This window comes from Emys orbicularis, chromosome 13 (genome assembly GCF_028017835.1).
Source record: "Emys orbicularis isolate rEmyOrb1 chromosome 13, rEmyOrb1.hap1, whole genome shotgun sequence".
Lineage (NCBI taxonomy): Eukaryota > Metazoa > Chordata > Testudines > Emydidae > Emys > Emys orbicularis.
This window is the reverse complement of record NC_088695.1, coordinates 17469203-17482215: the sequence shown is the minus strand read 5'-3', so window position 1 is coordinate 17482215 and position 13013 is coordinate 17469203. Positions and strand designations below refer to the sequence as shown.

The following is a 13013-nucleotide window of genomic DNA, read 5'->3' as shown; positions in this document are numbered from 1 at the left end:
GCTGAGAGAACAGCTTATTCCTAAACCAATTCTAGTCAGTTACACTTTTCAAAACATGTTTCTAACAGTGCAAATAAACAAAACCAGGCATGCACTGATGGCCTTAAACCCTAGGCCCTGTCTAGACTAGAATTGTTGGTCATGTCATCACTAAGGTTGATTGACATGTGGGGTGAACTCACATGATGCTGAATGCAAATATAGATACTCCCCAGATGTATGTATGTTGGTCATGGTTCAATTTAGGGCTCAGGAACCAGATCGGGAAACTATGTTTGTGTCACTGAACAAACAAGGACACAAATTTTCATCTAGACAGGGCCCTCTGGGTGATTTCTTTTCAAAGAAAATGTGAATTAAACCCCCCACACACCCTTCTATCTGGGCAGGAACTGTACCTTTCTTAGGTGGGCCACACACTTTAAAACAATAGGCATGAGAAGCGGATGAAACCCCCCTTCAGGGGGGCTATCCCTCCAGCCCCACCCCTTCTGCCTGAGGCCCCCACCCTTCCCCCCCAGCTCAACCCCTGGAGCTGCAAGGCCCCCCCAACCCCCGCGATTGGAGGAGCCCCGGCCGAACTGCCCCGACCCCCGGGCCGTCCTGAGCCGCCCCGGCCCGGGCCACCCTGAGCTCCGGGCCACAAGCTGGCCTGAGCCCCAAGCTCCGTGCGACCAGATGGAGCTGAGCCCCTGCCAGCTTCCAGGGAGAGGCGAGTGAGGAGGGATGCAGCAGGCAGCCTCACGGAAGAGGGAAGTGGAGGAGAGGAGGGACTCACCAGGCAGCAGCAGGCGATGCGGGTCTCAGGGAAGGCGGGGAGGAGGAGAGGAGGGACACAGCGAGCAGTGGGGACTTCTGGGAGAGGGGATTGGAGTGGAGGAGAGGAGGGACTCAGCCAGGCAGTGACGAGTGGTGGGGGATTTGGGGCAAGGGGCGGAGCATGGACAGGAAGAGGCGGAGCACAGGCGGGGCCACCACGGCCCAGGTGTCTGGCGGCAGCTCTGCCAGGGGAGGCTTAGCCTTCCTTGGCCTATTATACCTGTCGTGCATAGCCATAGGCATAGTTTGACTTCTATATTTGGGGGGGCAGCTCCAGTCAGGCAACATAAAAGAGGACAGGTCACTCTTATAGAGTGATCTGGATTGCTTATTAAGTTGGGCCCCAGCAAACAATTTGCACTTCAATATGACCAAATGTAAACTCATACAATTAGGCACAGAATGCAGGCCAAAGTTATAGGATGATCACCCAGTGGGATCTGTGCTGGGGAGAGGCCTTCATAAAAGCTCCCTCTGTGGCCAGCCAAGGTGTGGACTTTCGCTGTTGGCTTGAACTAGCCCCCTAAGTCAGTGTGTGTATGGGGGTGCAGCTATTTACCTGTCTTCTACGTAAATTAAGCATGGTGGAACAAAAAACAATGGAAGCTCTATTTGCATAGAAATCACTGGATGGATGCTAGAGGGGAGAGCTCTTACAGGCTGAAAAAGAGGGGTCCTTCAACTAAGATGGGGGCTGAAGTTGCTGGGAATTGAATATGGGTGAGAAACCTGCTTGATCAAAGCATGCATTTTGCTAGATTAAGTTTTAGACTTTTAGAAGCATGTTTTGCTTGTAACTCTTTCTAGCTTTATTCCTTATACTTGAACTCACTTAATCCTATGTCTATTTTGTTAGTAAATTATTTTCATTCATGCCATAAACCGACTCATTGGTATGTTTAAAGGCAAGGGTGTATTTACGCCCATTTAAGTTAGTAAGCTGTGATGTGCTTTTGTGTCTTCAAAGCAACAAACAAACCTGATTATTTCTCTGAACTATCCGGGAAAGGGCTGGACATTACGGGGCATACGGTTTGGGGGAAATTTGGCACTGGGAGTGTGTTGGAGTCGTCTTGCTGGTTGTAACCAAGCCTGGTGGATGCCAGAGCGTAACTGGTGTGCTGCTAGCAGACGGCTGGGGTCAGTGTCTGTGGGACCAGGGCTGCAGCTATACACAGACACTCAGGGTGTGACCTCACACACACACACACACACGTGCTGTCTCTCACATACACACACTCTCACACACATGCTTTCTCAAACACATGCCCCTAACCCACAAGCATTCTCTCACACAATCCTTCAAGCCCCACCCCACACTCTGTTTCTCACATACACACAATCTCTCACACACTTCCCCAACACACTCTTACGCACATGCACACACACAGTCTATGTCACCCCCCCCAATGGAGAGACACTCACACTCTTTCTCACACACACACGCACAGTCTCCATCACAGTCCCCCAAACACTCACACACACTCTCTCTCTCACACACACACACACACACACACACACACACACACACTTGTATTATTATTTTTGTTGTTATTTCTTGTTACTTCCTGTTGCAATGCACAAGGCACATATAGTCTTTGTAATTTTATTCTTTCAAAGTTTGTTGAGGATTACAGTGCTGTTATTTTAGTTTTTCAACTGGTCTGTTCATTTCATCATTTTATTTCTCTTATGCTTAAATTTAATTCTTTGAGTAGTGAGTTCTAAAATGCCTAACCTGTCCTGGTTAGAGAAATAATCATTATTACTTTTATTACCATATTGTGCTTTGTCATTCATTATTTAAAATGGTATAATCAACTAATAGTATCCTTCTAGAATGTGAATTTAGCTTATACAAACCTTAGCAATGCCAGTTTAAAAAACAATTAATTAAACACACACTGGGCAGATGAAGGTTACTTATTTTCAAATTGTACTTTTAGTTATATCTATAAAATAGCTTAAAATTTGTATGAAAATAAATGCAGTTCCAAGTCTGATACTAATAGTAATGATTGAGTTAAATGTTAGTGAGTCACGCACATGATTGTGCTCAGTAAACATAAATGCTAAAATAATTAGAAAAATAAATTCCCCCTTCTTAATAAAAGAGGGGAAAAACCTTAATTGCGTATGTTAAAGTTTAGTAAATATGTTTTTAGTGAAGTGAAAAACAATTCACTAAACTAGAGCAGACAATGGCAGTAACACAGAGTGTGTCAGAGAAAGTAAGGAGGTTTTATTTGTCTCTCCTAAAGATTGTGCACAAAGTACCAAACATGTGTTGCTGATATCTGTGTTAAGATCCAGAACTGATCCCCCAAGGATTGGGATTGGGAATATCTTGCTGTATTATCTCTTGATTGTTCTAAATTCTTTAACAATCTGAGATTTTTGATAACAATTTTTGAGAACGGCCGTTATCAGAACATCCCATTGTCCAATACATTTTGTGAAGGCCAAGATTATAACAGGGTTCAAAAAAGAACTAGATAAATGAATGGAGCATAGGTCTCATCAATGGATATTAGTCAGGATGGGCAGGGATGGTGCTAGCCTCTGTTAGCCAGAAGCTGGGAATGGGTGACAGGGGATGGATCAGTTGATGATTGCCTGTTCTGTTCATTCCCTCTGGGGCACCTGGCATTGGCCACTGTTGGAAGGCAGGATACTGGGCTAGATGGATCTTTGGTCTGACCCAGTAAGGCCGTTCTTATGTTCTATGTGAGTAACTGCTCAATCTTGTCCCCCATGAGGATAATCAGAAAATGTCTTGTCTGCCCTTGAAATGCTACTGCGGGATCTCTGTAGCTCTTATCTGTAGACATAATTTATGCCAAATGGAGGGATTCCCTCATTGGTGTACATAAACCCCCTCCCTGAGAGGTGGTAGCTAGGTCAACAGAAGAATTCCTCAGTCGCCCTAGTGCTGCCTACTCGGGTACTTGGGTCGGCTTAACTAAACCAATCAGGAGTGTGGATTTTTCACATGCCTGAGTGACTTATTTATGATGACCTAATTTTCTAGAGCAGACCAGGACTTAGATATTACATAAGACAAGGAAGTGTGGTAGAATCAGGCCTGGAGTGACAAACTATTTCATGGGAGGATGAGTGGCTGGATTACATGCCCAGTTTCAGGATGAACCTGTTCTCAAAACAAATCCCACAATGGCAGAGAAATGGCTTATTTCACACTCATGTACTTCATCAACATCTGAAAATGTTTAATTCACATTTTCTTTGAAAAGAAATAACCCAGAGGGCCCTGTCTAGACAAAAATTCGTGTCCTTGTTTATTCAGTGACACAAACATTGTTTCCCGAGCCCTGGATTGAACCATGACCAACATACATACATCTGGGGAGTATCTATATTTGCATTCAGCATCTTGGGAGTTCACCCCACATGTCAATCAACCTGAGTGACGAAATGATCAACAATTCTAGTCTAGTCAGGGCCTAGGATTTCAGGCCATCAGTGCATGCCTGGTTTTGTTTATTTGCACTGTTAGAAACATGTTTTGAAAAGTGCAACTGACTAGAATTGGTTTAGGAATAAGCTGTTCTCTCAGCCTTACCTATTCCATAGCATCACTACTGCAAATTATCATACTTTACAACTAATGAACAAAATGAAAGCAATATTGGATTATTTCCATCTATTCCTTTATTGATAGGATGCTACAGAACAATATTTTTTTCTATTTATAAAGAACAGGTTAGTGCTTTGTATTTGATCAGTAATGATTTTGATTAATGAAACAAATTAATTCTGTGGAGGTTTCTATACTGTAGTAGTTTTATTTAATATTTCAAAGGAGATAGAACAAGCTCAGTTTACATACAATGGATTTGGGGCCAGATCCTCTACTGGTGTTGAGTGGTTTAGCTCTATTGACTCAATGGAAATACACCAATTTACACCAGTTGAGGATCTGTCCCCGTGAAGGAGATTATCAGTGCAGTTTCTAATTCCCTCCTCAGTGTCCAGTGCAGTTGTGCCTTCCTTAAACACCCATAAAGCAATTAAAGTTCACCTTTTTGAACCCAGTCAACCCTTTCCTGCTCCTGCTCTTGTTGTTCTTGCTGCTTCTGCAGCTGATGTTTCCCCCACGACGGATAGCTATCCCTGTGGATGTTCCTTGCTGCTCTCACAGCAGATTTCATAGCAGTGTCAATCCAGCCGTGAGGCAGGGCTGTGTGTTCTCCTGCAAAGTGGGCCCTCCCTTCATTCTGAAACAAAGGCCCAGGATAGTCAGCAAACTGGTAGGGGGTGAATAAGGCAAATGCTCCCATGGAATGTTTGTCCAGGTTCCATCTCTGTATCACGTGTTTATCACAGACAGACCGGAGATGGTCCTTAGATACATTGTGGATTTCTGCCAGGTCCTCCAGCACCACATCGATGCACTTCTCCTCACTCAGGGGAAGAAAGAATTCAGCGTCGTCGTTCCACGTGTAGGAAGCCACAATCACCCTCACCCCACTAGAGAAGTTGTGGTTGGGATAGTAGATGAATCTAGAAGGACGATCTGTGACTGACGGCCCACCTCGAATCCCATCCTTCTCCCAGAACTTTTCAGTGCAGGCCAAGGCAACCTTGGTAGCGGTGGCATAGTGAATGGAGCGCAGGGCATGGGTCTTATTGGAGGAAAGCGGTGGCAGAAATTTGATAAGTCTCGTGGCTTTTGCTGTGGCTGTGACAAGGACATAGTCAGCCATCATGAAGGAGGCGCTACATGTGTCATGTGCACTACGGTACAATACTTGGACCTTGTTACCAATGTATTTTATCTGCTCTACTGTGCAGTTCAGCTGGACAACTCCAGGCATAGACCGGTAGAAGGCCAGGGGCAATTGGTCGAATCCCCCTGTGATCTCTTCAAAACTGAAAGAAACAAGAAGTGATGGGTGAAAGAATTACATAAGTAGCAGTACTATGATTGCTTTTAGGGACAACAAGAAAGTGGGGCCCCTTTGAGGTACGGTCTGTGTCTGAGACAGATCCTGCCTCAAAGAGTTTTTGCTCCAGCTAGACAAGACAGATAAAAAAAAAAGTTTATTATTGTCATTTTACAGAAGGGGGAACTGAGGCTTAATGACACACAGACCTGGGGCCCGGAGGGGAATTTCAGCCAATGCTGGGGAATTCAGATTGTGCTGCACAGGGTGAGTCAAAATTATGGCCCAGATTAAGGAATCAAGGACTATATTGCTGACAATATGACCCATTTGATGACAGAGAGTGCTGTCATTTGGGGGGGGAGGGATAGCTCAGTGGTTTGAGCATTGGCCTGCTAAACCCAGGGTTGTGAGTTCAATCCTTGAGGGGGCCACTTGGGGATCTGGGGCAAAATCAGTACTTGGTCCTGCTAGTGAAGGCAGGGGGCTGGACTCAATGACCTTTCAAGGTCCCTTCCAGTTCTAGGAGATAGGATATCTCCATTAATTTAATTTATTCTCTCCACACATTCTAACTGCCGCAAGGGGTGTTTGCCATTGGTAATCTGGAGTGTCTGCCTCTAGCAACTACAAGAAGAAGGATATTATTTATTTAGTTATTTACTCACATTGCAGTCACACAAAGGGTACATCTACACTGCCGGTGGCAGCAAGACTCCCAGCCCAGGTCGAGAGATTCAGGTTAGTGGGGCTCTCAGTAGCGCTGTAGAAATAGCTGTGTAGACAGTGCTTTCAAGTTGCTGCTTGGGCTGGAACTCAGGCTCTCAAGCCCACCCGTCTCCCAAGGCTACAGAGCCCGAGCTCCAGCACAAGCTGCAACTTCAGAGTGCTGTCTACACAGCTATTTGTACAGTGCTAGTAAAATCCCCAGTAGCCTAAGTCACTCAACCTGTCCTAGGAGACTCATTGCCATGGGCAGTGCACTGACAATGTAGACACCCCCAAAACCTCGCAATTTAAGTACATTCGTTTCTCACCCGTCTTCATGAAAGAAGATATTAAACTCCATGAGAGAGTGAAGAAATGACGTGTGGAATCCAGCACCCCCATTCATCAAGTCTCCAATCATCTGTACAGCCGCATGGCTTAAATTCCCTTCTTTAATCAAGTACTCCTGGGAGGGGAGGAAAGGGAGGAAAGTTGTTCTCTCTTTAGGCACAAGAAGCACATTTATGGAGGTATCGTTGGGGAAAGATTTGACTTTCATGAGGAAGGAGAAGATAAAAGGTTATTTTCAAGTTTTATATGGTGATGATATTGTTGCCCCTTTTTGGTCTGAGCCATTGCCAATATCCAAGGCCTTGCCTGGTTCTTTCTGTATGAAGGAGAGATTGAGGATGTGAGTCAGGTCTTTCTTTGGTGCAATCCTGCCAATTTAAAAACAATGGATACAGAGTCCTGTTTTCCTGAACACAGTAGAAACAGTCAACAGGAGGCAATGTCCCTGCTCGACAATCGAAGTCTGCCTTTCCAGCAAATACTGTGACCAAAAGAAGCTCTATCCTTTTTTTCCTCAAAGGGCCATGTTAACCACTGCTACTCTCTCTTTCTCCTTGATTTCCCCCCCTCTCACACACAAGCACAGCTGCAAACAATCAACCGCCTAATCTCTGCAATCAATCCTAGGGAAACCCTCAACCCCCACTGCTTAGCTTATGATTGGTCTACCCATGCAGCCTGATAGTGCCTTGGGCAGTGGCTTCCACTGCCTCCAGCTATCTAACTCCAGAAAGGAGCTTAATTGCTTCTTCCATTTAACCTGAATGAAATGTTTTTAGCATGCCCATTGACTTTAACCAGGTCTGTGACTAACCTATAGACTAAAGATATGTTTGATCGCCACCATTAACACCTTCCAGCATAACAATATTAAAATAATAATTGAAGGAAATATGAAATTTCTGGCACTAAGTCCTTTATTTTTCATAATCTTGGCCACAAACAAAACCCTGCCCACTGAGGCTGCCAAAAGGGGATGCCAATCCCAAAAGACTGTGCAGAGCTTCATAATATGATGTTTTCCCTCATTCTTTTATTGGTGTTTTGAATAAAGGACAACCTTGACATGAAAACTGGCATCATTAGGTTTCATCAGGATAAACAGGTGCATTTTACACCTCTCTCAGAGCAATTTTTTCAGACTTTCCATAATCATTTGGATTTAAAGGTACTTGAAGGCCCATATCCATTACCTTGGTGGAAAAGGAGTCATACCGATCCAGCAACTTTTCACAATCTGTGCTCTGGAACTTCTCTATGGCCTGTGTTGGAACAATGCATGGAAACATTCATAGACAGAAAGAGAAATATGTTCACAAAAACACGGGACCAAATTCTGTTCTCCTATCTAACTACCTAGGTACTTGCATGATATCTGCAGGCTTCATAATCACTGATGGATTTTATTCCCAAGATACTCCTTTGGCGTAGGGAAGAATCAGCTCCATTTTACAGAGCACATAGCTATGGCAGCAACTGAACTCACATCTCTTTAGTCCTAGTGCAATGCCCTAATTCCTGTGTGTATCCATGAGACCCCACTGAATGGAACTGAGTTGCATGGAATAGTCTCCAGCCCTGCTGTAGTTAAACGGCAGGATTTGATCCCAAGTTCACTGTGTAGGAAACAAAAACAGGTGTTTCTTTTCAGAAGTGCCGAGCACCCACAGCTCTGGGGAGGGGGGGCTGATCACAAGTCGTTACTCCTGATTCAGGTGAGTGAAAGTGAAAGGAGAACCACGGCCAGATAATCTGCCCTGGTAAATCCCCTTCATACCACAACAAGGGGAATTATAGCTCAGATTCTCCTAACACCGGATGTATTCTGGATTGGAATGGTGTTGAGAAGGGTTGTGTTGGGAAAAGAGAGGGGGAGACCAGCACATACTATAGAAGAAGAGACCTGTGCTGCAGTAGAAGTTAGGGCCATTTTTCAGAATCAGGCCTGGTAATTTACTTTCCTTTATACAATCGACCAATAAACATACCTTCTGCAGAATTCCTTCATAAAGTTCCGTAGCAGATTTGCCTTTCTCTGAGGGAGCCACAGTAAAATTCAAGATATCAGGATTCTGTCTGACCTTCCCAGCTTTTGTCCTGACACTATTAACCAAATACCAGGCGTTGTCATCTGTCTGACAGAACTTGTTTAGCTGAAGATAAAATTGCCTAATAAATTCATGAACAATTCTGCAAAAGAAAGAAAGGTGAGAGTCAAAAAATATGAAAACAAGTTATATGCTCCTCTGGCTATACAAATAGTAAGGTAAATATGTGATTTGCCTCGTTCCCTTCCTGAAACTTCCTGACTCCAACAGATGTTCTTAATGCTGTAGGAAGATGATAGATAGATAGATGATAGCTAGACAGATCAATTAATAGATCCTGATCCCAGTGTAAACTGATATATTTCCATTGACTGAAATGGAGATACCTGGTATGTAGTAGCTGTCTGTCTGGCCCATTAACTGGTAACTACAGCTGTTGTACATAATAATCCCATCTGGCTGTTCTGCTTCTAAATTGTAGTTTGAGTTCAGGATAGTTTCCTTTGAAGTCAGGGTGTATTTAAGGTACTGGTTTTTGTGTTTGTTTTTTTCAATAAGCTTTTGTTCCATATAATTGTACTGAAAAAATACTCTATTCTATTCCTGTTCATATACTTCCTCTCAAAACCATTGGGTAAAGTGTTTTATGAAATAGTGCCACTCAGCTTAAATCATTTTGGCTAATGAACAGCCAATATCTATTGTCTGGCTTTATTCTGACTCAGGGCTTGATACAACTTCCATTAAGATCAATGGGAGTTTTTCTGATGGTTTCATGGAAATTCAGTCATGCTCTCACTAATCATCAGTTCCATAATTAGGATCTAATCCTGAAAACACTTATTGCTGAGTACATTGTTTACTACTGGCCAGATCCCACCCATGTCAATGAGACTAGTCAGCAAGTTCTTTTGGGATGCTTGATCTCATCCTTAACCATAGTAGTAATGGTCTCAAGTTGCAGTGGGGGAGGTTTAGGTTGGATATTAGGAAAAACTTTTTCACTAGGAGGGTGGTGAAGCACTGGAATGGGTTACCTAGGGAGGTGGTGGAATCTCCTTCCTTAGAGGTTTTCAAGGTCAGGCTAGACAAAGCCCTGGCTGGGATGATTTAGTTGGGATTAGGTCCTGCTTTGAGCAGGGGGTTGGACTAGATGACCTCCTGAGGTCCCTTCCAACCCTCAGATTCTATGATTCTATGATTCATAGCAGAATTCTGCAAAACTGGGCTGTTCCTTTCCTGAACAACTTACATAGCTGAGGAGTGGAAACTGTATTACCTGTGGGTGCTTGGCAAACGCATGGCTCCCAACTCCACGTACCAATCGTGTGTCTCATCTCGATAGGTCCTGACTCGTCCTCCCACACGACCACTGGTTTCCAGAACTGTAACCTAGGAACAAGCATGGAAAATGGAATAAGCAGGTGCAAATGACAAAGCTTTCAAACCTTGGTGACTCAAATTAGGCAACTGAATCTACATTCAGGCAACTAAATAAGTGTTGTGATGTCTCTCCACTCACCAGATCCTAACTCAATCAATAAATGTGTTAGGTACATTGCACCTCTGAAAATTGCACCCACTTATTTAAGGTGGGATTTTCAAAAATGCTCCGTGTTGGTTGAACTGCACCCACTGCAGTCAATGGGAGCAGAGTGTGTCTGAAAAAACTGAGAGCCAGTTCTATGCTCCCAGGTGTTGTCAGCCTAGTTGTGTTGGTCAGGGGTATGAAAAAAGCACACACTCCAGGCAAAAAACCCAGTGTAAACATAGCTATGACAACACAACAGTGCTTCTGTTGACGTAGCTAATGTCATTTGGAGAGGTGGCAGGGTGGCAAGGGCTGAGCCTTACATGCTGGTATAAGGATTTAGAGGGAAAATTTTCTAAAGCACAAATGGTGCTGCACCTAACTGCTGCTGTGCTTTGGGGAACCTTCCTGTAGTTGCTTAACTTTAAGCACCCAAGTTTGAACATTTTGTCTAGAAGTTTTCCATAGAATCAGGGTCATCGGAGTTCACAAAGGGCTTAGACTGGGATTTACAACTCCCTAGGCTTCTATGCACATCCCGACCTTAAAGACAAATGGATTTATGTGGAAGTTCAATACTTCATAAGTCTTGCAGTGACTCCTCTGTGCAGGGGTGAAGATCATTTAAAGGTATGTCTCCACTGGACTGAAATTCACCCCTGTTGTTTGTGACATGTAAAGAACATAAAAAGAAGGAAGAGTGAAGGCTACCAATAGCATATCAATTCTCCTGTGCTTAGATTTCTGTGAGAGAATGTATGTCCTGTACAGATATTGGAATTTGAAAGTATATTCCTGTAACTTGCCACTCTCTAATGGATAGGGTTATTTTGAAAATGGAGCTTTTTGGGGATTTGTTCTGTTTTTTATTTCTTACAATAGTTACTGTAACTCCTCCAGCTTTAAATTAACGAAGGGTCAGGGAAATGTTCCAAGACAGAAATGGGAAGAGGGAGCCTAAATCCTATTGAAATACAATGGGAGTTGGGCACCTAAAGTCCCATTATTGCCTTTGAAAAATCTCTTCCTTTGTCAGTTTTCTTTCTCTTTCTTTCGTGTGAATTCCCCTTGTTTTATTTTTAACCATTCTTTAGCCTAATAACCTTTATTCCTCAGAAAAGAAATAATGAAAAATACTCAAGCCAGCACTGACTCCCTGCCTGGCTCTGACACGTCTCTGTGCATAGAATTACCATGTGACCGGCATCTCTGAGCAGTTTGGCAGCAGTGAGTCCACTTATGCCTGCCCCAACAATGACCACCTCCACTGGATGAGCTGCCTTTCCAAGCCCCTTTTCTGCAATCTTCACCAGCTCATCGTAGTCGGGATCATCAAGGCAAGGTTCGGGAAATCTAGAGAAACTCTCAGACCATAGTACAGCCACAAGTAGAAACAGCCTGGAAAGCACTGGGGACATATGCGCAAAGAAAAGCATGGTGCAGTGAATGAATGATGCAGTCAGGGAAGCAAACTCCTCTGAAATCTAGATGGCAAGTGGCATCACTGAAATTACACAAATCAGTCCACAGCAGAGCTAAAATCCAGACAAGGTGTGCAACAAAACAGCCCTGAATTTCAGGTACAAACGAATTACCCAAAGAACTACAGAATAACCCCCCCCCTTTTTTTTTTCTTTTGAAATGGGCATCAATTTCACTCAGGAAACAAAACAGTGTCAACAATTTCCTTTGAATAATGTGACTTGCTTTAAACACTGATCCTACAAAACTTAAGCACATGAGGAATCTCATGGAATCATCCCTGGCATTAGAACATTGTCCTTGATTTGTGCCACAGCTTTGAAGAGAGCAGAGAAATTGTAAATGTGTCCCCCAATATCTTAGTGCACTCTCTCAGAGGATTATACAAGGTTAATGACAATAAATGTATTTACAACGTCAGAGTCTGATCCTGCCCCCATTGAAGTTAATGACAAAACTCCCATTGCTTTCAATGGTTGAGGATCAGGCCCTTGTTGACCTAATTGTACCGTAAAATACACACATAGATGGGTATGCACTCTCTCTCTCTCTCTCTCAAAAAAAACCCCAAACAAACAAAAAACCCCACACACCACACTAGCTACCATTAGGGCATGATCCAAGGCTCATGGAAATTATTGGGAATCTTCTCATCAATTTCAATGGCATTTGGAATGAACCCTTACAGATCAGAAAGTGGCACTGAAAAACAAATCCAAAAACATACCTGTCTGAAAAGAAGAGGGAAAGAAAAGTATGAGGTGAGAAAGAGAAAGATGCAAAACAAGAACTCAAGTTTAAGATGGACTAATAGGCAATCTTTCCCAGCCCCAAAGCAGGGTTCCCAGCACAGTAGTTTCACTTACAGAATCTGTCCATGTTTCCACCAGTAGGACAAGTCATCAAGTGAGAACCTTCATTATATAGCCTGAAGAAGGCTGGCTCAAAAGAAAAAAGTGGTTCAAAAATTCCTACCAATCAGTATGTTCCAAATATTGAGAAATACGTAATTAAAAATTCTAGAGGAGGTGAATTTCCAATCTAAAGACCCACCTCTGTATAGTTCCCTCCCTCTTTCGGTCACACCCTTTCATCAGGAGACACCAGTTTACTAGTACCCAAGCAACTATTTTTTTCTGGAAGTCCCACACATGTATATATCCAACT

At 43.4% G+C, this 13013-nt stretch overlaps 1 protein-coding gene across 1 annotated transcript; it reads right to left on the bottom strand.

Moving 5' to 3' along the window:
* Window positions 1-4850: 4850 nt before the first annotated feature.
* On the bottom strand, window positions 4851-12749 carry LOC135887523 (L-amino-acid oxidase-like). Its single transcript, XM_065415253.1, has 7 exons — window positions 12713-12749; window positions 11558-11772; window positions 10113-10225; window positions 8774-8975; window positions 7979-8047; window positions 6764-6900; window positions 4851-5712 (listed from the first exon to the last, which is right to left on the bottom strand). Exons 1-7 carry the CDS (start codon window positions 12747-12749, stop codon window positions 4851-4853), a joined length of 1635 nt encoding a protein of 544 aa, XP_065271325.1.
* Between the last annotated feature and the right edge of the window lie 264 nt (window positions 12750-13013).